Source organism: Vulpes vulpes, chromosome 15, assembly GCF_048418805.1.
Source record: "Vulpes vulpes isolate BD-2025 chromosome 15, VulVul3, whole genome shotgun sequence".
NCBI lineage: Eukaryota > Metazoa > Chordata > Mammalia > Carnivora > Canidae > Vulpes > Vulpes vulpes.
Window position 1 is genome coordinate 101108670 of NC_132794.1, and position 25260 is coordinate 101133929.

At 38.5% G+C, this 25260-nt stretch overlaps 1 protein-coding gene across 9 annotated transcripts in view; it reads left to right on the plus strand.

Annotated features, from left to right (window-relative positions):
- VTI1A (vesicle transport through interaction with t-SNAREs 1A) overlaps window positions 1-25260 on the plus strand; it is a 357804-nt gene that overhangs the window by 199887 nt on the left and 132657 nt on the right. For 6 of the 9 annotated variants that reach the window (XM_025993640.2, XM_025993631.2, XM_072740028.1 and 3 more), the window contains 2 exons: window positions 5112-5182; window positions 5838-5899. In XM_025993640.2, coding sequence (XP_025849425.1) covers window positions 5112-5182; window positions 5838-5899 — 133 coding nt within the window. Of the gene's footprint in view, window positions 1-5111; window positions 5183-5837; window positions 5911-25260 lie in introns of all 9 variants that reach the window. The other 3 variants (XM_025993649.2, XM_025993659.2, XM_072740031.1) reach the window with 1 other exon arrangement.

Below are 25260 nucleotides of genomic sequence, written 5' to 3' on the forward strand. Positions count from 1 at the left end.
ATTTCATTCTGTCCTGTACACCTACATTTTTATAAGGTATTCTCTTCATCCTTGAGAAGTCTCTGAATGGCAGTCCTGTGCTTAACTGAGGCATTCCCCCTAGGTATGAACATTGCCATAGCTCCTTGCTCACACATGAGGTACTAGTTTCTCTCTAAAATCTATCAGAGCTTCCTTGCACACATCACACTTCTCCCACACAAGTTTTTCTTGATTCTCGGAGAGTCATTTACATCTTTCTACATCCTAACTGAAAGCAGAAGTTCCTCACGTGTCTTGAATTGTCAAATAATGAAAGTTGGTGAAAGAACTATCTTTTCCATTGTTACTTTTCTAGGCGTCAGGAATTCAAAAGACTCCTCATATCTGAGTAACATCAATACTGTGGATAACCGGGCAGCCCAGGTAGCTCAGTGGTTTGGCACTGACTTCGGCCCAGGGCGTGATCCTGGAGACGCAGGATCGAGTCCCATGTCGGGCTCCGTGCATGGAGCCTGCTTCTCCCTCTGCCCTCTCTGTCTCTCATGAATAAATAAATGAAATATTTTTTAAAAAAATACTGTGGATAACCTACCCCCTCTCAGGGCATGATAACAGAATCACTGTCTGAGAAGGTGTGCTAGGTGCCAAAGAATGGCTTAACCAACCACTCCATGAGCTACTCCCTCCTGGGAAGGCTATGTGTGACTCTCTTTGCTTTCCGAAAGCAATACTTTTATTAGATCTGGTGGCCAGAAGTTCCGAAGTCAGGTCCAAAATTCAGTACTTCAAGTTATTAGGAAATATTACCTTGTATTTTTCAATTGTCACATTAGTGTTCTGCAGCATGCATATGAAAGCACATGCTTCAAAAAATAGCTCTTTTACAGTATTTCCATGCAGTCTTGCACTTCAGTGAAGTCACTATATGCACAATAGCTGGATAATTATGAATACCCTTTACCTGTTACTAAAATTGCTAATAAAGTTTTGAGTGCCAGAAAAAATAAACTTAGTTCATTAAAGAAGGCTCGACTGGATGTCTTCACTTTTTAAAATAATTCGCTAGGAACCACATCCTTAATAAGAGAGTTCAATTTAAGTGTGATGAAAAATAATTTTTTTTCTGGTGAGTGTACTATTTATAGCATAATGGCTACAATTTTTTGATACTTTGAATTTACCAATGGAATGTTTGCTGATTAATCATATTTGAGGCTCCTTCCCTTTCAGTCATGTTTGTATTATAACATGATGTGAGCCTCAGTCAGTTCTGCCTTCCTATGAAAAATATTTTAATCTATTCATCTCCAAAATACAAGCCCAATAATTATTTGTTAAAGTTCATCCATGTTGGCTTTATGATGGTTCAAGTGACATTATTATTTTGAATGAAGAGCAATGATGCTTTCCATGTTACAGGCTCCTCAAACTAAGTCTTATCTTTTGTGATGCCAGGCCAGTCCTTCAGGAAGTATCTTGCTGGATTTGTAGTTTCCTGCTTCTTCGCAGGAAAGTGTAGAATGCCTGGTATATATCTCCCAACCCCACCCCAAATATATTGAAAAGGAGAGGAAATGTTAGCCGAAATGCATTTTGCAGTTTGTAACCCTTTAATAAAGGGCCCTAGACCAAGGATATGATTCATTCTGGATAATGTGAAAACAAAAACTCAGTGAGTTTGAATGCTGTACTCCCAGGATAATTCCCAGGACCCCCGTGGGAAGGATAGAAGAAGAGCAGGAAGGAACTTCCTTTCCAGGAATTCATTTGTCATGCTCACACTGACATGTAGAATTCCAGCATACGGCATCAGTTTTGATTTTCTTTTATGCTTTTCATTGTTTCTTACTCTCAAGAAGATCCTCACAGTCAACAAATGCAGTATTTATAAAATTTATGATTTCTCAAGTTATTTCAGTGGAGATAGCATGGCTGTTTCCCATTCTAAAGGCACTGTGAGTATTTAAAGAGCTAAAAACTCTGGACTGGGAGTATCACATACACTAGTTTAGACCTACGAGATTGTGTTTTTTCTTTATTGGAGTTCGGTGTGTGCTTACATCTTCAGTTAAATTATTCAAAAAAAGTAAACCTAAAAGTATTACTAATTTTTTAAATAAAATTATCCCTAAATATCTAATACTATTTTAAGGATAGTCTGTTTAAAAAAAAATAATCCTTTCCAATTTTGTCTTGTTTTGTTTTGATTGGAGTAGGGGAACACATAATGAAAAAAACATACAGAACTTTGCATGAATTTTTCCTTTCATTCTAAGAGTGTGAGCATTTCTTATATGCTTGGCCTGGAGTTTGCTTTATTGGGGCATTAAATCTGAAGGTAGCAAGTAAGAAATGAAAAAAAGAATTCTGTTTCCAACAAACGGATGATATCTGCGTATTAAGACCAAGAAGTGTGCACTCTTGGCAATATCTCTTCTCTTGCCAGATGCGTTAGGACTTCAGATGCTGAGATATTTCCCAAGAGACAAGGAGATTGAGGGAGTGATTTAACAACTCCTGGAAAGACCTGAGCTCTTTACTGCTTGTTCTATTGATTCCTTCAGTAGCAGACTATGGATCCATTCAGAATAGTTTTTCCCCTAGCAAACCTGTTAGAATTGTGGATCTGTTACCTGCATTCCAATGTTGACTTCTCCCGTGCCACACTGGATATGATTTTAGAGCAAGAGCAGATCACAAACCTTCCATGCACTTTATCTACTCCTTTCATGTACTTTATTTCAATCTCTCCTTGGTTCCTTCCACAAACATTTACTGGAAACATGATGCTGGTGACACGCAAAATGATAATCTATTTCCTATTTGTTTAAAATTATTTATTTTAATACTGTTAATCTTGATAGGAGAAAATAATATAGAAGTGGTATTTTGCTGAAGTAATTAGAGTATTAATGGTGTCTCTAAATATTAGAGATTTTGAGCTAAAATGAATTAAGATTGCTTAATTATGTTGCTTAAAGGAAGTCAGTGTGATACTTAACAGTGTGATAAAATTGAATATTGTAGTTCATATGCAAAAAAGAAATATTCTACTCTAGTTGTTTTTTCCTTCTTCATTATTGGTATCATCTTCTACTTTTTTGGTGCCTCTACTGGGAGCCACATATCTTATCCAAATTACCTTTAGAATATATTTAATAGAATTAATAAAAAGCTAACATCTGTCTGAGAGATGATACTAAACTAGGGAGGTACTCCACTGGAAAGAATTTTTGGAGTTTATATAGGTACCAAAATACATTTATGCTATTGCATTTGAGCATTTTTTATTACTAGAATTTTTTTTTATCATGAACGGAATATACAGTCCTTTTTCTGATATGCCATGAAAAACAAAGCATTTGCCCCTTTGGCTGCCAAATCTTCACTATTAGCACAAAAGTTCATGAATGCAGGGGCTTGATCTTCCTTACTGGTCATGTCCACAACATATGATTTTTTACTAAGTGCATTGATTCCCATGTATTATGCAATTACATGCATTTGTATGGTATCCTATAGCTTTCAAAACATTTTTACTTAGGTTAATTTCATTTGACTATAGCAACAATTTTGTGAGAAAGGTAGGACAGATCTTTTATCTTGTGATACCCAGTTCCAGTGGGTTGTGGCAGACCTAGGATGGGAGGGGGCCCAATCCCCTAGGATGGGGGGGAACAGTCCATTGGTTCTTAATATCATTCATCATCATTCAACAAATGCTTATTATTGCTATAGGCAAGTCACTGTGTTAAGTATTCTAACTGAATTATTTAACCTTTACCACAGCCCCTTGACATAGAATAATCTTCTTTCCATTTTAGAAGTAAAGAACTAAGGCAAAATGAAGCTAGGTAACATATGCAACGTCACACAGCCAGTAAGCGTCAGCACTGAAGATTAGGCTCACACAGTGTGAGTTCCCAATCTAAGCTCTCAATATGGCCTAACCACTGCTCCACAGTTTTTAGGATGTCCCTCTGAAAAGTTTATTGGTATACATCCATGAGCCAAATAACTACCATGGTGACTTCCTAATGATTTCATTAAATTATTTGCTATGATTGTAATAGATGCTTGTGGAGTGTTGCAATAAATTTATAAGCCAGAGATAGTTGTTGTATAGGTTGTAGGTAAAGAGACAATACAAAAGGAAAAAAAAAAAAAGAAATGTAGATACCTGGTAGTCAGATAGGTTGCCAGTATTACAAGTGTGTCAGATTTGTCATTTTTCTATTATAGAATAAGGTACCTCCCAGGTGATGGAGAATGAGTCTGAAAAAAAAATTAATTCAAGGCAGCTGAATATTTGTCAGGTTAGGACATACCTAGAGTCTTGTAAAAGAAGGAGAGCCAACCAGTGCCAACCAAATGGGATGATCACGGCAGAGGAAAACCTCATCAGAACTCAGCAGTGTGCTTTTTAATGAATGTTCTAACCTGCCTATTCCTGTATAAATGGAAGTTCTGTCTGCAGCTTGAGCTTTCCTCAGCCATGTGTGAAGTGCACCTCATCCTGACTCAAGTATCCACAGCAGCTAAGAACACACTAACAGAGCCCTTGCTCCAAGAGAGCAAAAGCCTAGAGAGAGTTCCACTAGCAATAAGCTGCAGTAGTTGAGATTCTGAGGACTGTATATGGGACGAATACATTAAAATCAAAATTGTTCTAACTGGAGGTTTGCCTACATATGCAAAGCAGTGCAATAATAAAGTGGGGGAGGTAGAGTAGAATCATTAACATTAGTTGTAACCTGCAAAACCAGAGACTAGATTCCTATGTAATGATAAAATTATTGGAAGACCATTGGACCTGGGCTTTTCATCTTGGCAGATACCAAATATGCTGAGGTGGCCTTCGGCAAGTCGTATCACCTCTCAATCATCACTGCCTTGTCGGTTATGTTCTATAGGTTGAATTGTAAATCCCATCTAATCATATCTAAGATATATAGGTAAATTTATTAAATACTTTAAAAATATTTTTCATGTATAAGAACTATGTGTCCGATATGTAATGTACACTTATTAAACATGAAGTCTGTGCCACTGCCATCGTGGTACTCCTAGAGTTTGTTTCCACTTACACCAAAAGCCACCCTTCCTCACTCAAATTTCCTTTTCGATAGAGCAAATTGGCCAGGAGATGTTGGAAAACCTCAGTCATGACAGAGAAAAGATACAGCGTGCACGTGAACGAGTAAGTAGAAGGGATACAAAATTCTTTTCATAAATTCGGTAAATGATAAGACATAAAACAAAAGGCCTTCAGCACATCCAAAGACAGTAGTGATGACATAGATGTAAGTGTGTATAAAAATGGCAAGGGTAGTTGAGGGATGTCGAGTAAGGGGAGAAGAAAAAGAGTGGAATGGAGAAAGAAGCTGACTCTTTCCCCATCCTTGAATGCCCCCAGGTAGATATTTTATTTAGCTCTATAACTGAGAAGGTCAGATTTTGGAGTATGTCAAGTCTTACAGAGTGAAAGCTATAAAATAGTGATGTCTCATCCTCCCTCAGTTTACTTCATTTCCGTTCATATATCTAGGACTTCACGCATTCAAAATTGGATTTTAATTACGAGATGTATATTCAGCATTGTCAGCCTAAGAGACATGCTTTTATAGCTAGTTCAAGTATCCAGTTTAATGCTCCTGGGATCATCTATTACATGTAATTTCTTAAATCTAAGTATTTTCAGAGATTGTGTAGGTGTCACGATGTATTTTAATATATTTAAGTATCTATTATTAATTGGATTTCCATCCATGAAAAACAATTACTGCTTGCCAGTGCATTTGCAAAATGATCCAACTGCACGAAGTTTTGTTTTAACGTTCCTTTTCTCCTCCTAGCTTCGGGAAACAGATGCTAACTTGGGGAAAAGCTCCAGGGTTCTGACAGGGATGTTGCGAAGGTAAGAGCAAGGTAGGGACCTATCTTCCTCTCTCTCCCTTTTTTGAAACGACAGTTTTTCATCTAGTTGCAACTGGCCATATTCTAGGCATGCAAGCCTCTGCTCTTAGTACCCTGGGTCAAGACCCTTTTGAAATAACAGAGCACTGATATTAACTCTTGTTTGGACAGAGACACATACTGAGTAGCTTAGATTAGAGAGAAGGTTTGAGCTAGGGGGGTTACCTCAAGCTATGGAAAAAATTAGGGTTAGACATGAAGTCTTTTTTCATAGCCCGAGGAAGTCCCCATGGCAGGAACAGACCGATTTTATTTTCTATTTCGATAGCTTCCTTCTTATAGAAGGAATGCGGGCCTGCGGGTATTAGCTGTGTTCTCTCTCTGTTGCCTTGTTTTCATTTAATTTCCTTAAGAGACGCTGTTTGGGGAAATATTTCAATTTTACATATATTTAAAGATGATTTTTAAAATTTAAATATTATCTAAAGAATCTGAATTCACATGTGCGAGCAAACAAATGTCAATGTTTTATGTGCGTTAATTAACCTTTGACTGATGGAAGATATTTGGGAAAGTAAGTGAAAATAAATGAATGCCTGGGTAATACACTATATTCTGTATTTTTCAAGGGGGAAGTAAGAAATGTTTTCATTGTTCTGAAAATCAGAGCCATTTTTTACTTAGGATATCTAGCATGGTACTTTCTTACATTCAGTATCTACCAAATAAGATTATCATCTAGCATAACCTTCAGTTTGGGACTGTAGCTGGAAATGTGAATGAGGAATGTCAAGAATCGCCTCTAGAATAGCTTAATTGGAATTTTACAGAAGAAATCTTTTAGCACTGATACTGTAGAGACAACTGTTTTAGAGTAAGGAAAATCATCTCTACTCAGGTATCTGTATATGATAATTTCTTAGAAGTGTTTTTGCTGCATTAGCGATGGATGGCACAAGCAGTAGATAGTTACTTGGTCTCTATCAGGCTGATCAGTAGCGAGCCTGGAGTTCCTGCGACACCTCCAACTAACACTGACCTAACTCCACATGCCCCTGCTTTTACTACAGGCACAGTGCCGATTCAGAACCATAAGCCACCAAATTCTCTGCTTAAGAATAATATGTAAATGATCTAGAAACACTCAAAATCCACACAGAAGTGGCAATTGAAAGGAATGCTTCAGTGCTTATAGACAATAAAAAAGAAAAAAAAGGAAAAAAGTCCTCTATTGCTTCCCTGGGAGGGCCCCTGCGATGTGAGCTGTAACGAATATTCTGCATATGTCTCCATTTTGTCAAATCTCATTAAAGAGTCCTTCTGCTTTATGTCAATTGAGCTGTCCAGAAATCATTCATCATTTTTAGTGTAAAAAAAAATCATGCGGTTATTTAAATAATATCATATTAATGTTAAAGTTCAGCTGTCATTTAATGGTATGGCTTAATCAGATGTAGCATTTAGGAAAAATAGTTTGTTCGGGCTCTGCATGGCTTTCAGGTTGGCAGATTCAAATAAGGATTTATGAGTTTCTAAACCAATGTATTTCTGTCCATGTTTCTGCTTGATGTACCTCACCCTTTTGTGCAGGACACTGCAGACAGTTATTTCAACAAATAAAGCATCTCCTCATATTGTGTTTGAATAAATTTGCAAGTCATTTAGAGAGGGTGAAGCACAAACACTCCTGCAACCTTTGACTGGGCTTTCTGTAGGGCAATCGTACTAACGCGCCTGCTTCATAAGCCTACAGAGGGAAGTTACTCCGCTGAAATCTACTTGGGGTCCTCTTTGTAGGCAGACTCAGTCAATCACTGACTCATTTCCTTTTGGGATCTGATGAGGGTATGAACAGAAATAAAAAACCCCAGGTGGACATCACCTTGCTATGGTGAGCCAAGGCTTAGGCCCTCTGGTGCATATTGGTGATTGTATTTTTTATAAGGCTCAACTGGGATCTTAGTATCAGCCAAGGTATCCAGATACTCTTAATCAGTGCTGTAACCTGACTGAGTCTCTGGGGAGCCGCATGCAGGTGGTGGTTTTGTTCAGTTTCTAATTACTATCCCACATGACATACAATTTATTTTGGACTTGGGAAAAGGCAAAAATATTTTATCAACTTCTTCACTTCATTGTTTTTATTATTCCCTGGAAAACCAGTCTCTAGAGAAACGGAGCCAGCTTTTATGTACCAAAGTCTTTAATTTAATGCTCTGATTTTGCTTCGTCTGTTATATCCCTCCCATTCACATGGCATTCCCTTCCAGCACTGGTGAGATTTTTCCTTCAGGAAGAGAGTTCACATTCTCTTTCCAAAACTGCCTAGCTCCATCATGTGTCAATAATTGTGTCTGATTTAAGTCAAGGTATAATATTGAACTACACACCCATCTGTCACCTTCACAAATGAATTAAAAGAAATTAATATCCTCTTTGTGCAGCGTAGATGTTTACCTCCACACGACATAAACTTATTGAGTTTCATGATAGATTCTCTATGACTGAGAATATTCTACAATATACTAAACCGTGGAATGAATTTATTTAAAAGAAAGGTTGCTGATTATTTTCCATTTTTTAAATTCAGAGTGTTTTTAATTTTGTATATTGAACGACCCGGGATTGAGTTCCATGTCAGGCTTCCTGCATGGAGCCTGCTCCTCCCTCTGCCTGTGTCTCTGCCTTTCTCTCTCTCTCTCTCTCTCTCTCTCTCTCTGTCTCTCATGAATAAATAAATAAAATCTTAAAAAAAAAAAAAAGAAATAGCATGCCATGGTCCCCTCATTTGGGTCATTTTATTTGTTTTGATTAGTCTGTTGTGAAGACAGGTGAAACTTGTGTCCTATCAGTACCAAAGTCTGTGTATGAACCGACCTGATTATATGTAAGACCAAAAACAGATAGGGAAATAAAAATGAGCTAAGTAGGGGCTCCTGGGTGGCTCAGTCAGTTAAGTGTCCGACTCTTGATTTTGGCTCAGGTCGTGGTCTCAGGGTCGTGAGGTCAAGCCCTGCATCAGGCTCCACCCAAGGTGTGGAACCTGCTTAAGATTCTCCCTTGCTCTCTCCCGCTACCCCTACTCATGTGCTCTCTCTAAAAAAATAGAAAGAAGAAAGTCCTGGGGGAATTCCTAAAATTACTTAATTCTCAAGGAAGTTCTCGAAGATTCTGCAACTCCAGTGAATGCTTACTAGTCATTAAAAAGGGTATGAGGAAAACAACCAATAGGAAATATCATTTAAGTAGCTATAAAACCAATGTGTTTCAAAGGTTTAGAGATGCAGGAGATGATTTATAGATTCATAAATAAGCTCTGAAAGGAACTAAACATGCAAAAGGTACTGGGGGCATGTCCAGTTTAGTGAGATAGCCGCAGATGCAACCAAAATAAATAAATAAATAAATAAATAAATAAATAAATAAATAAATAAATAATTCTTTATGGAACCATACTATATTGCCAAGAGGAAGAAAGCAAAGGAGAAAATTGGCCCATTCGAAATTATAATGGGGAAACTTGACATCAAAACACAGATATCGCTAATTCCCTGGAAAGTAATTTTTCTTCTGTCTTGACAGAAGATGGAGAACTAGCTAGGGACAAACTACTCATTTCCTGACTCTGTGGACAGAGTTTGGAATAAAGTGCTATTCAGATAATAATGAAAATGGTCATGAAACAAATGGCCATTCATGTGGTGACTGGGGCCAAAGAAATGAATTTTTCATTGACTCTCACAAAATGTGATTATTACAACTGCTTGTCTTAAAGCATCACAAACAGCACTGAGCGGCTCACATGTTGCTCTTTGTATATTTGCGTGTGTTATATGCATGTTATTTCCTGTACAGCTGACTGGGAAGTCTTCTTAGAGTAGACAGAGCGGGCGGCCAGTGAAAATGAAAATAGAACTTTGCAAGATTTCAGTCAGAAAACAAAAGACCTCATGATTCTTTTTTTTTTTAACCTCTGAATGAATAATTTATCAGTAATGGTATATTTATTTCTAAAAGTATCTGAAGGATTTCCTAGGAATATAACAAAGTTATGATTTGAGATCTCCTCCGACATAAATTTGGAGGACGCGTTATGCTGGCTCATTGACTGCATATTAGGTGCTGGCAAAAGGCTTACGAAAAGAAACAGCATTTCTTTTAAAACAGCTTTTTCAAAACGTTTTTTAACATCTCTTCCCATATGATTACCTTAATATCAAACAATTTCCTCTCTCCCACACACGACCTGTATGTGCCCCCACTGTTTTAAATCATTTTTTAAAAAAATTTTAATTAAAAAAAATCAGAATGTTTCCTTCAAAAAGTGAATTCTTGTTTATCCTTCCAGCATGCATGTAGTAACTTGTTTAAGCAAGTTGCTGGTGAGAGGCCTTTGGTAACTGATCTATAAGATAAACAAACCAGATAGTATTAAAGGCAGCTGCCCTTGCTAGCACTATTCATAGGTTCTTATTTTATACTTGTATTTTTGTTACAGCTATCTCTGAGTCAGTCTGGGGAATAATTGCCACCTATCATTGCTATCACATTTTACATTTTAAACATGGTTTTGTTGCTTTGGTAGAATGACAGGTGAAACATCTAGAAAATTTAAATATACTGTCAAAATGATTTGCAAAAGTAAGGTATACCAGAAATACCAATGCAAGACCATTATAAGCCTTGGAAACACAAATATTTTTAGTTTAAATGTATCTTAAATGTATTTTAAAATGTATTTTAAAAATGTATTTGTTTAAATGTATCTTAAAGAAATATGCTACAACTAGATTTTTTTTAATCTTTGAAAATTCTTGCTCCTCCCCCCCCCCCCCGCCCCGTCCTTTTGCTCAAGAAATACTTTATTGGGGGATCCCTGGGTGGCTCAACGGTTTGGCACCTGCCTTCCACCCAGGGCGTTATCCTGGAGTCCCGGGATCGAGTCCCACATCAGGCTCCATGCATGGGCCTGCTTCTCCTCTGTCTGTGTCTCTGCCTCTCTCTCTCTCTGTGTCTCTCATGAATAAATAAAACCTTAAAAAAAAAAAAAAGGAAAGAAAGAAAGAAAGAAAAAAACACTTTATTGTATTTTAATTATTCTTTTTATAATGTCTAAAAATTCGACAGTGGAGAGTTTTCAGGGCTTGTAAGAAAAATGTCCTTGAAAATATACTCAATTTTTATGCACTGAAAAGTATGTCTTACCTTGCAGTATCTTTAACATTTACATTTTCACTTTTCTTCCTTTTTTGCTTTTCTCTGTTTATCCCTGTTGTTCCCCCTTTCTTGGCCTGTTTTTACAAGCGTTGAACATAGGCCCTGACCTGAAATTAATATAGTGCAATCCTAACCTCCAAGATATTCTTCAGCTTTTTATCAAGTGCATATTCGTTCAAGAATAAAATGATTGAATTTGCTGCAGATTCTTTAGACTTAACAGATTGAGGATCTGAGATTAGAATAATGCCACAATGAGAATTTAAGAAAAAAAATCTTATTTCTTTTTATGTGAGTAAATGTATTACTATTCACTTAACTCATTGACTTTGTCCTATGACCTCTTCAAGGCTGACCTGGATGGTGCTTTTACCAAACCAAAGCACAGCATTGGATTTCTTTATATGTGTTTCTCTTTGACAACAGTCTCATTGCTCAAAACATAGAATTTTGGTCCTGTGTCAGACATTTAAACACAGCATCTGGGGTTATCTGTCAGTGACAGCTCTGCCAGCTGCCCTAAGTGTGTTTGACCCTAACTATACTTTGCCCACATTATCTAATTCAGTCTTTAAGAAGCTTGTGGAGAAAGTATCACATTCCCATTTTCCAGATGAGAATACCTATGCTTAGTAAACTGCCGATAGTTACATACATAAGAAAGGCACAGAAATAGGATGTGCACTTGGCTCGCTCTTTTGAATGCACTGTGCCAAAAGGTTCCAGAGCCAGTTTTCACTAACTAGTGCTGGGATGGGAAGAGTACAAACTGATGAGTTTTCATTACACAAATTGTTAACGTCACATGCTATCTGTATTATAATTCCATTTCTTCTGTGAAATAAGTGTGGTAGTGAACCACTTCCTTTAGAAGTCGATTGTTAGAGCAAATGAAAAAACAGACAGTTGGTAAGACACATTGGCTTCCTGCATCAGTGGTCCTACCTTGTCCCCTCCCCCCACATTATACTGCTCTGGGAAAGTCAGAATTTTAAGATCTATTATTCTGCACTCTACTGTGTCTTTTATTAACAAAAACACTACTACGTATACTCTGACCGATAGATCCTAGGTAGCAGGCGTTGTTCTAAGCACTTACTATACATTATCTTATTTCATCTTCATGACAACCCTAGGAGACAGAGATTATCACTCCCATTTTAAGAAATAAGCAACTATTATTAGGTGTCATTCAGCTATACATAAGTGGTGTGCCTCTAGCATCTTTTTTCCTACTATGCCTCACAGATAGACAACCTTTCTGGATGAGCAGACAATTAGTTGTTCTAGAAAGCAGTGAGCCAGCCTGACCAGATCCCACTAGTTAAGATGGGCCTGAAGGCACTTGGTCTGGTCTTTTAGACACAAAAACTGTAGTGTACCAATGGTGTCCCGGGGGGGGGGAGGGGTGTTTTTAAGGAGTCCCTTAAGATTTATTTTTGACCATAGACTGTGGGGCATTAGCCAGAACCAATGGCACTGTGCAAAGATGAATCTTTAATCTCCCTTACCTCCAGCATTCTGCAAGTATCATGGTGAGGAAATTTTATGTCTAACCTTATTTCACTGGGGCCTTATCTTCACTGGATAAAGCAATCCCCCCATTTTGTTTAATTATTCAAAATGAAATTCCTGCATACGCATCAAGAGGCATATACCTCCATAGAGGAGAGATAGCCTCTGCAGCCACACTGGCTCTGCCAGTTTCTAGCTATTAACTTTTGGCAGGAAACCCACTTATTATACCTCAGTTTCCCCATCTATAAAATAAGGAAGACAAGAGTCTGTATCTCATAAATTATTATGAGGGTTACATGAGTCAATACATGTAAAATACAACAGAGTCTGTTGCATAGTAAGGTTTCAATAAATGCTGAAATATTGATTATTATCATCATTGCTTTAAAAAATAGCCTGGGGGGCAAAGACTAAAATCAAATGGTTAATTAATAGTTATTTTAGGTTGATGAATTTCAAATGGATATGGTTTTGTTTTGTTTTTTTTTTTTGGTAAAGATTTTATTTATTTATTCATGAGAGACACAGAGAGGCAGAGACACAGGCAGAGGGAGAAGCAGGCTCCTCCCAGGGAGCCCAATATGGGACTCAGTCCCGGAACCCCAGGATCACGCCCTGAGCCAAAGGTAGAGGCTCAACCACTGAGCCACCCACGTGTCCCTCAAATGGATACATTTAAATTATCTTTCTTCCACTGCCATATTTCCCCCAGTAATTTTTATAAAATTAAAAATCAGTAATAATAAAAATAAAAATATGCCTCCCTCCCCATGTTGTAACCTTCACTCAGCAGTGCTGCTTGGTCTTCCCCCTAGTACTCACAGGACTGTCCGGAGCAGGAAGACCCTGCAAGCTCACTCCTTCCCAAATGACAGTCCATCCCTCTCCATCCCTCTCTTTAGACTGTTTAGAGAGGGAGCCTCTTGGGTGGTCTCTATTGCCTCTTGTCCTCTTATGTTCCTAATACTATTGGCCAGTTTATCTCCCAGAGTGCCAAACTAGTGCTGTTTCCTCCCTACTTTAAATCCCCCTGTGGTTTCCCACTATCTGCTGACACATTTCCTCCTTAGTCTAATCCCTAAGGTCTTTCAGTGAACATTCTAGCTTCCTTTGCTCCTACTCCCATTGGATAGACCCATGCCCCTACTAAAGGTCATTACCTCTCATCTCCAAAGTTAGCCCTAACCCTTCACTAATCCTATATTTTGCTTCTTCTGTTACTTCCTCCTGAATATACTCCTTCTCCTCCCTATTATAGGCAGGAATCTTCTGGATGAAAGTGACAGAAACCTGAAACAAGTAGCCATAAGCCACAAAAAGGAAATATATTGCCACATGTAACCAAATGGTTCCAGGGCAGAAGCAACTTCAAACACAGTGGAATCTAAGGTTCCAAGAGCAGAATCAGGACTGGGTCTCTCGTTCTCCATCTCCCAACCCGGCTGTCTTGTGTATGGGTTTCTTTTCATGGACACCATTTTTGCTGGCCCCCTCTATAACACCCGCTGAACACAGCCATTTCCCTCCTCCAGTAGCTCCAATAGAAGTCATAGCATGGAGTCTTGCTGCTGGTTCTGATTTGGCTCTGGTTGGGTAAAAATCCCATTCATCTACAATTGGTCATTTTAGACCTGGGATCTCCTGCAGAGGATGGACACTCAGTCTGAGAATGGACAAAGCATAGTTTCCTCAGAAAAATGCAGGAGCTTTTGCAGGAAAGGGGAATAGATAGTGGGCAGGCAAAAACAACAGATAGTATCTTCAGAATGTTCTAGATAAACTTTGATCTGTACTCTGTATCTCACCTGGAATACCGCTCTGTCTGTCAAGCCTTTATCAGTCTCTCATCCAGAAATGATCTGTCCTGGCCCTGATTCTTCACAGTAGTTTGTACTTCCTACGAGGCCTTAACATCTGCTTTGCATTGTGTCTATTGTAGTTCTACATCTTACACGTCTTAATTTTCTTCTAGACCTTTTTCATCCCCTACCTCATCCCTCAAAGGATTTTATAGAGCTCCCCACCACATTGTGCAACCAGCTGAAACACATAGGGGCGGAAATACAAGTGAGAGAGAAATGAAACAGAACCAAGGAATCCCTTTAGTACCGCCAAAGCATAGACTTTGAATGCACTTCTGTGCAGATATCCAGACAGGCGGGGAATGTCCTAGCTGAAAGCAAAGCAGGAAACACTGTCAGGTGTTTTATAAGGTAAAAGTAACCTTCCACTGAGGCCAAGTATAGCCTTTCTTGCCACAGAGACTGGCCCTGGAAGGAATGGTTTTGGGGTGGTGGTGACAGTTCCCGGGCACATCCTCACCTTGAAGGGAATGAGAAGTTTCTGTATATCTGGTTCTGCTCAGTGTCCTCAGCTCTGGACTGTAAGTTAGTCTCAGTCAGGAACCTTGTCAAGTTTAGCCCCAGGTCACATTACCCTGGCAGAGGCCTGATCAGTGGAATGATCCTTGGAAGAATGGTCCAGAATAGCTTCACAGTTGCTATGTAGGTTCACATGGGTATAATTTAGTTGAAACCCTGCATGTTTTTATCTGTTGCACTTTCACAAAAATGTAAACATGCTCATTGAAAGAGAAAATAAGTAACGTCACAGTAACAGAATATTTCTGCCCATTATTTCATCACAATAGAAAAGCACCTTATATTTTCCTCAGTTGTGAGCCACAATTTGACCTAATTCCTGAACTACTTTTCTTTTATGATTTTTCCTTTCGTCCCTGGGATACATGCCATTCTTTAGCATGATGTAGAATGTAAAGGTTGTACTTCACCTTCACCATCAATGCCTTCTTTGAACGCAGCCTTGAGCTGTTAACTCGAAGCAAGGAGCCCCTAGGCCTTCCTTATAAACAAGTAATGGAGCCCTCGGCCCCCCTTGTAAATGGCTATTTATTAACATATACCATCCCCAAACAACATTTTACGATGCCAGGCCCCCGCACCCTTACACCACTGTCTGCTCCATTGTAAGTTGAGGGAGGCCTCTGGCCATCTGTTTCATTAAATGCCAGAGGCAGTGAACAATATCTGAACTTTATAAAGCAAGTGTCAGGGCTTCTCTCTTCACAAACCTCCCCCTTCTGCTGCTGCCACTGCCGCCACCGCCGCCACCACCACCACCACAACCACCACCATATTTTTTTGTTTGAACGCTCACATTGTAAATTAGTGTATTCACACATCAATTTTAAAAGGCTTGCTGTGTTGGAAGATGGGACAAAGCGGGCTCAGTAACAGCTCATGTACAGTGCAGGTGGTCGAGCTAGCTGCTACCCAGATCAAAAGTCAAACAACTGTGAATCTTCTTTTGAAAGTGCAGTTAGGGAGACAAGGCAAGGCTTATCTGCACAAACAAGAACGAGTTATAGATATACATCACAAATGCAGGAGGACAAGAAGGGGTTTCATAATCTTGCGGGATAAGAAAACCTTCCAGTGCTGACAATTCTGAGGGCATCTCTGGAATATGTAGCTTGTTGTTTCTTTCTCTCTCTCTCTCTCTCTCTCTCTCTCTCTCTCTCCCTCTCCCACCCCACTTTTTTTTTTTTTTTTGGTAAAATTAGTCTTTTATTGTGTGGTGATTGATAATTATTATTTATGCTTTGGTGCTGTTCCTAAAGTAGCGAAGAATTTTTTTAAGCCACCTTTGAGGCAGGAAATGGCTCCTTTTCATGGCTGCATTTTATTTTTCAGCAGCATTTAAGGACAGACTCCTATTTATACCACACAAGCAGTTTTGTCTGTTGTAAACAAAGTAAGTGGCTGGGAATTGTGCTTTCCCAGAAATGTTTTCCAGGGAAGCCATAATAAGAAACAACTGTGTACATCTTGAGAGTTTGTCATCTAGGTATTAAGAAAGAATTCTTTGCTTTCAAAAGGAAAAAAACAAAACAAAACAAAAAAACACTGTGAAGAAATATAGTCAATATCCAAAAGTGTAATTAAAATATTTCTTAAGCTGCAGAAGTTGGCCACCTTGCTGGTATTAATTGAAGTTGTTTTCAGTTTTTATTTTAAATTGTCCCTTATGTTTTGGGACAAGATAGAAGCTGAAAGGAGAGGAGACATCATCATTTTTTTTTTTTTTTTACCTCAATGCCCTATTTAAAAAGCTAGTGACTTCTTTGCAAAGTTATGTAAAGAACTTTGGAACTAAAGTGCGGATATCAATGGAGAAAATGACAGAATGTTAAATTTTACCAAAAATTTACAGAGAGAATTGAAGAGGCTTGGAATTTATGAAAGAACAGCACTGTAGTCTGCTATAAAATTATCGTTTACTTAGGAAAAAAGAGACTCTGCTTTCTGCTTCTGATACCTTAATGATTTTACACTGAGGAAGAAAAAACTATCAGCTTTTTTAATCCCCAAATCAGTTAAAGGTGTTTGAATCAGGTCCCTAGGTATTCTCATGAAACCACACTCTCTGTCTCAAGCCACAGGGCAGTGGCCTGTCCCCTGGGATGGGCTTCCCAGAGTCTCTGAACCATCAGAATTTTCTGAAAATGTTTGCATATGTGTGCATATGTATCTTTCTGGGGATTTTCCACAAAATTTTCAAGAATCCACAACTAACTCCAAAGAATTGAGAAATGAGACATGGTTATAGAACTATGTACAATTCTCTCACTAAATACCTCTTAATTACTTTGCTATTTTCAAGTATTAGAAATGCATTGACCTATAAGAAACACTTATTTTGAAGTTTCCACAAAATTCAACAAGAGACTTGGCAGGATAACTCCCCCAGGAAATCAGATCATGTATCAAAAATATGTCCTGAAAGATGATCACAGCACATTAAAATTTATAGAGGGCCTTATGATTTTTAGGGCCTATTCACAATACATTATTTCATTTAATATAATCTTGAAAAGAACTCTGTGGTTTGGTATTGCCACTGTTGTCTTTCTTATAAGTCAACTGTGGCCGTTATAAGACCTGCCATAGTTGAGTCTTGCCCAAAGTCATTCCACCCAAATGGGGCAGAACTTGGCCCACTGTCCTGGTTTTAGTGACAGAAGCCATGTTCTTAGCAGCATTTTAGCAGTAACAGCAACAGCAGCATCTTCAAAAGCAAATATTTAACGTTTCCTGTGTCAAAGGAATGTGTTAGCATTGGAGATTCAATAAGCTTAGAACTCTACTCCCAGGTAGTTCAATATCTTTAAGAAACAACAATACATAGTAACTTGTGCTGTATATAAGTGAAAGATAAATGCAGTATGCCAGGACAGGAAGGAGAAATCCCTGGGGCCTGTGATTAGAGAGACTTTATAGAAGAGGTGGCAGGTGTCCGGGCCTGAAAGTTACTGCTCAATTCTCAACCCACGTGTGGGGTTTGCTCTTTCCCTTTCTATGGCAGCATTAAGGTTGTAACTCCCAGCAACAGAATTAGAATGTTGGAGGTTGTTGTTAGATCTGTTTGGCCTCTGCCATGTTGAGGGCACGTAGGAAGTTAACCAACATCTTGTAACTGCGCCTGCTCAGAAAATAAGTATGATCCAAAGACTCATTGAGAATTTTTTTTTAAGTGTAATGAAGTTTAAGATTTTCTTCAGGCAAATAACACAAGCTTGAAATCACCTAAATAATCTGATTTCTAAACAATTTTGAAAAATTTCTTCACATGTTGTACCCAGTTTTAGAAAGATATTGAAAATTTTCATGCACTTGACTAAAATCACATATTTATAAAATTTTAAGACCTTTGAAATTATACTGTGTGTTGACTATTATACAAATAGATACAAAGAATATTGGCAGAGTACAGTGACTTTTTATTGTGGCATATTATTTGATTAAAAATAAAGTGTATCACTTTAAAACACTGAATTTTTTCATATATTCCAATTAAACTTTTCTCATCAAATGGGCTTATAGAAATTTAGTTAGTGGAAAACTTGCCCAGCCAATAAAGGAAAGCTTTCATTTTCTATTCTGTATACATGATCTGAAACCATAGCCTGTTAGGTCTTTTAATCTGTTTGTTCAAGGCCAAGCTATTTATATGGATAATTTTTAAAGCTTCTGTATAAAGCAAAAAAAGAACATTTTATTTATTCACTGAGGTTTTTATGTGCCTTGAAATTGCATAGGTAAAGTATTTTCAAGCTCTCATGGATGTGGAGGAGATAAAAGGTCTCTTATTTTATAAGGCTTTATGTAAGCTTTTCAAACGTACAGTTTTCTCATGGCTAGAATGTTTTAAATAAAACATTATTTCACTATTATAATTGGAGTTTGATGTGGCATCTTTTCCTTTCCCCGAATTACATGTTAAATTATGTGCTTAAGATTGTCTTTATTACGTTTTACCTTCTGGATTTTAATAGTTATCTTACTGGAGAAAATAATTTACTAATCTTCATTTTTACTATTGGGCACCTATTCAATATGCCTAGGAGTGGAAAACCCAAAAATCAGATTTAAGAAAGAAAGAGTGAAAGGTATAACTTGGTTTTGCAACATGTTGGTATGAAGATGAAAAATTATTTACCTCTTCTTCCTTAAGAAATTTTGCTAAGCCTGGTAGAGTATGAAAAGGAGAAGGGGGGGAAAGGCATTTTTAAATTCTGGGGCAACTGGATCCAGACCAGATTCTGGGTGAACATTAGCTGCTGTTAGCTCTGCTATGTCAGGGCCAAGAAACAGCTTTCCCTGGCTGGAGCATTCCCAAGCTATCATGGCCATCAAACAGGTGGGGAATAAATATTGTAGAATGATGGGACATTTGAAGAGCAAGCTCCCGATCCCCAGGACTCAATTTGGACAGGCTTCAATTGGAGCAAACAGGTGTTCCTGGGAGGAACTGTCCTCAGGTGGCTGGGGGGGTGCCATTCTTTCACATACATAAAAAGTTCCCCTTCCTTCTGCCTGCAGGAAAATTAGAATCAACTACAGCTTTTTCTTTTGAAATGGAAAAAGAGAAATAAAAATATGGCACCAGGTTTTGGCTCCAAGTGGATTTCCATGGAGCATGTAATCTATGATGAATGATGAGTATCCTTGAAGCAAAGCATCCTTATAGTTTTCAACATTGGAGATACTCTAAAAACTGAATGAATGCAAAAAACCTTTTTTACCAAAGGCTGTACCTGTGAAGTGGTGTATAGCCTTTCTTTCTTTCTTTTATTCATTTGCTCATCACCAAATATTTTGTGAGCACTCTGTCTAGAGTGTAAGCCAGAAAAGGGCCCTGTCCCCAAGGGCTTAGCCTAAGCTGTGATAATAGTAATTGTTTGGAACATGATAGTGAACCTGAGTAGTCTTTGGGAAATTGTGGCTAGATCTAAAGTAGTTGCTGGCCTCAGAAATGTTTCTTTTCTGTAATGCCACCACTCTGAGGACATGACTAACATATTTTTTTCAGGGCACTCTTTTGAAGTCAGATTTTTTGCTATAAAACACAAAATAGTAATAATAAAGTTAAAAATTTTTTAAATCATACTTTATTCCTCCACCTTGAAACAAACTACCCTCTTTGATTACAGGTGTTCCCTTCTTTCAGGCATGATCCCCACAGATTATTATGTTGCTTTTCTCACTTAATATTATGTCTTATACATATTTGTTTCCACGTTGTCTTCATGATTATATTTTTCCTAATTAAAAAGTCTTTTCTAATAATAAAAGTTTTAAAAACCTCTTATTTTGTAGGAAAAGAAATTTATCAAGAAACAGGGAGAAAGCCATCTATAATTACAGTGGTGACATGTAGCAACTATAAAGTTTTGGCATATTTCATTCCAAGCTTTTTCTATGTATTTTCCTGTGTATTTTATTTATATAATTGAGATCATACAATATACACAATTTTATATCCTCCTACTCTTTACATTAAGATTATATTGAAAGCATTTTCCCATGCCATGAAAAACTCTTTATAATTCTTATTTATAATGGTTGCATAATATTCTCTCATAGGATTATTTCCTTTATGTTAAATGTGTAGGTTTTTTCTAACTCTTGCTATACACTAATGCTGTGTCTGCATTCATAGATTATATTAATTTCTCAAGGCAGTATCCCTGAAGAGAATAAATGTTTCTATCATTTATGACTTTGGCATTCTTGCATCTCTCATCTTAATCTAGTTTTGTGGTCAGCAGGGATATATACCTCAAGGAACTTTTTCAGGATAAGTATGATATATAGAAATCTATAAAGAATCACGTTCTTGCTCTGACTCTTAAAATATCGTTTCCTTTCCCTTGTTCTGTAGGATCTTTTTTCCATCATCCTCATGTTGTTTTTGAGTTTTTATTTGGTTTGTTACTTTTGAAAACCTCTTCTTGAATCTGCAAATGGATGGCAGCTTTATATGTTCGGCTCTGTCTAGTGATAGTCCTTTGTCTCCAGATTTTATGGGAATGAAATGGAAATTCTCCTTTCCCGTGCTCCATGACTCTGGCAGGAGAAATGTCCAGCCCTTGGATGTGCAACTGTCTTCTCCTCCACCACCCCACACAGGCACACTTTACTAAGGAAGACCACACTTCCCAGCATTCAGTGCGTTACACCATACCCATCATATTGCTTTTCAATGTTGATTTATTATCTTCCTGGGAGCTCTAGTTTCTTAGTGGTTGTAGAAAGAAAACAAGATGCAGAGAGCATGGAGAAAGAGGAATGAATATGGCAGTCCAAATAGCTCCTAAGCTGCGACATCCACTCATAAGAGAGACAGCTGCTCAGTTTCTGCTTTTTACAGACATTGCATTTTTTTTTAATCTAGTAGCAGACTTTGTGGAGGGTGGACTACTGTTACATATTTCATCCCTATTCGTTTTTCTGTAGTGGTAGAAAATCCTTCCAGGCTCTGGCAATTTATGATTGGTTTTCAATCAGTTTTGGTGTTGTAAATTATCATTGTCTTGTATTTTTTCATCCCAGTTTAATGGGTACTTTGATAGATGCAACATCAGGAGCCATCAACCAGGCACCATTTTAAACTGGAGACTGTGAGTGATCTTTAAAATTGCCCTAGATAAGGGGACCATATAAACCATTTCTGTTGCTCAACCCTTGGGCCTGTATGCCTGGGTGGTCTTGTTTTAACTGTTGCTATTTAATTATTGATGATTTACTGACACAAGGCATAGAAGCCTTAGGGAAAATGAAATCCCATGTGCCAGTTTCTTTAGATGAATCTTCTTTGACGTTTAAGTGTCCCTCTCAGTAATATAGTAAGGCAGGATTTAGGGGGTCATTCCAAATACTGCCTGGGAAAGTCCGCTGTGGCATCTCTATTCACTGATGGAGATGACTGATGCATCTTGTAGACAAGGCATGACTGCCTGTGCTCAACATCATGACAGCCTCATACAAGCCCATCTACCCTAGACCAGGCATCCTCACACATTTCCCTACCCCTCATTTCTCTTCTGTGTTCCTCATGTGGAAAAGTCTAATTTCCAACAATAATGACAACTTACCTACAGGAACTCTTTTCCCCTATAAAAGCTTCTACCCTGGGAACCACTTATTAGGAAAGTGATAATTTACTCCATGAACATGTGAGAGGAACTTTTCTGGGTATGTAGGGATGTCGGATGAGTCTTGCCTTCAGAAAATTCAGTCCCTAATCAGAAAGAGATAAGGAGTGTGGAAGTACTAACTCAAGACATGTGGTGATCAGAAACCTCAGTGCACAGTTCCCAGAGTCTCGAGATTATTGGCAGCTTGGAGTAATCAAGATGGGTATCCTAGATGACATGGCATGTGTGATCGCCCTTGAAGGAGGGCTAACATTTGTCCAGGCAAAGCTAAAAGGGATTCCAGGCTGAGGAAAGAGAATGAATAGGGAGGTAGCATCTTGCAAGGCAGGCATGGAAGATCATTCAAATCAGCTCTTTATTGTCAACTTTATGATTTTTGCCTTTAGTTTTCTGATGTTCGCCTTTCAACAGTAGAATGTGGGTCACCTCACAACATGTTTGCAGTTGTGTCCAGCTGTCATCTGCTTCCCATCTTTACTCTCCACTGGGGAGATGAAAGCTTGGCAGAGTCATAATGGCCTGAAAACCTATGGTCCATCTTTTCTCACCATCATTATTCCTTATTGAACACCTACCATGTGCTCTAGGCTGAACAAACCTTATTAAAAGGCCATGTTTTTTCATAGCTTTCATGTAATCCACTGATGAGTTTGGTCTCAAAGGTCTTATTTTCTCCTTCCATTGTTTTCCTAAGGATTCTGAAAGGTTTTGCAAGTACAGGTAGCTCTATGTGAACGCAGAATGGACCTACTCCACCAAATCCTGCTGGTAGGATTTTTCCTTCGGACCCCCTCGCCATCAGAAATACCATTCTGAGCCAGTGCCCAGGAATCCTCCCTGTAGAGCTTGTTCTCTTAATCATTAGGCTTGGCTGTCTCTTCAGATGCTGTGTGGGCACCAGTAGGACATAGCCAGATTCTTCTCTAAGAATAGGCTGGCATAGGGGTAAAGCAGAGCTAGATCCTGGAGGATTTTAGATCACGTATCAGAGTCTGGATGGCCTGAAATCAAACTTCATTACATTGCCTGAAACTGGCCTAGGCATGGTGCTACCTTTTTTGTTTGTTTGTTTGCTTGTTTGTTTTAAAAGCAACAATTTTGTTTTGATAGGACTTAAAATTTTTAATTCAGTTTTGTTTTGGGGAAAAAGCTTTTTTTTAAAGATTTATTTATTTATTTATTCATGAGATACACAGAAAGAGAGAGGCAGAGACATCGGCAGAGGGAGAAGCAGGCTCCATGCAGGGAGCCAGATGTGGGACTCGATCCTGGATCCCAGGATCACGTCCTGGGCTGGTAGGCAGATACTCAACCACTGAGCCATCCAGGTGTTCCTGGGGAAAAAGATATTAACCATGTGTCTTGCCAAGATATCATTTTAATTTTTTTTCCAAGTTAAAGTCATCTCTGGCACTGGGGCTTTTTCTGGGTACACACCTGCCTTGTTAATCAGGTTCTCTGGATTTTATCATTTCCACTTGCAAATGGGGATGGTTAGCAGCCAGCCTTAAAAGAAGCTACTGTCCTCATCAACATTGACTAAAGGGTTGATAAAATTCTTGCATATAACTGACATGTTTCTGCTACAAAATGCCTTCACCTTCAAATCTATAAGGAGAAGGACGTGTGAACAGTCAACAGACATTAACTAATGGGTGACAGGTCAGCACACTGTGCTAGCTGTGATCCAGCCTGGGTGATTTCTTTTTCTTCTTCGATTTGTATTTATTACATCAATAATATTATCAAAGAAAAGAAAACATATTTTAAAAGAAAATGAAAAAAATCACTCATAACCCAATACACCTACAATTATCTTTTCTTCTTTTTTTTAGTGTTTATTCATATGTTAACATTTTTCTTTATGTGGCATTAATACAAATATTAAGTTCTGCCTTTTTCTTTTTAACTTCACATGATAGCTTGTGCTACTGTGTTCAATTTGATATTGTTGTTATCTTGTCTTTTTTAATCAAGTGATTAGGACATTTGTAAAGGTTCAGGAAAGCCCAACAGCATAGGGCTGGTATTCATTGGTTTTTCAGAAAACAGAAGGGCTCACTCTCCTATGACTTAGAGTTCCCCAACCTGGTATTTAAGAGCACTGTAAGGGGATTTTTTAAAAAATTTCTTTATTTATGAGAGAGAGAGAGAAAGAGCAAGGGGCAAGCAGGAAAAGGAGAAGCAGGCTCCCCCTGAGCAGGGAGACTGATGCGACAGGGCTTGATCCCAGGACCCCGGGATCATGACCTGAGCTGAAGGCAGATGCTTCACCAACTAAGCCATCGAGGCACCTCAGGAACACTGTGAGTTTTGATAAATACTACTGAGGTGTCCTCATACCCTTCTATACTATCCACATAGATGTCTTACATATATTCATTTAAAGGTGGTTCATGATAATGTTGGTGACAAAGCGTATGTATAAACAAAGCAGGCAGGCCACTGTGTGGTGGAGATAAATGTTGAAGGTTCCAGAAATAGCCCCCTTTCCCCAAAGTATTCCCTAACTGACTGAGAGGGAATAACTGCACTCATCTTAGGATTTCATGCATTGTCTTTGTCAAATGCCAGTACCGATGTGGTGACTTAATCAGTATCAGTCGTGGCACCTGCTTGGTGGTGTGTCAACCAGTGAAGCTTGCCTTGGCCGCGCACAGAGCACTGAGGAGTAGCCTCTGAGTAAAGGAGGTTGGGAGGCGGGCTGAAGGGAAGGGTGGTTTTGGAGCTGCCTCCAAAGGAGGCAAAGGTGCCGTGGTAGGAGGTGCCAGACAGCCAGGGGGCAGCATGGAAGCATTTTGCACCTGATGAAAGAGGAGAAGAGGAGAAGGGATGAACACAACTTCACCGGTTTTCCGTAGCCCAGCCTGGGGAGAATGATGGATGACTTCTTGTCATCTTTTGTATTTCCTTGGTTGCGGGGTGGGGGGCAGCGGAGGGCAGCTAAAACGGAATCTCTCTACTGAGACGAGAGATTGAAAACTATCAGCTGTGGCCTGCAAGTGGCCAGCAGAACTTTTTCCTTTTCTTTTTTGTGGTCTACAGTTTTGTTTTGTTTTTTAAATTGAGTTAGTAGGTGTTACTTACATATAGCAGAATTCACACCT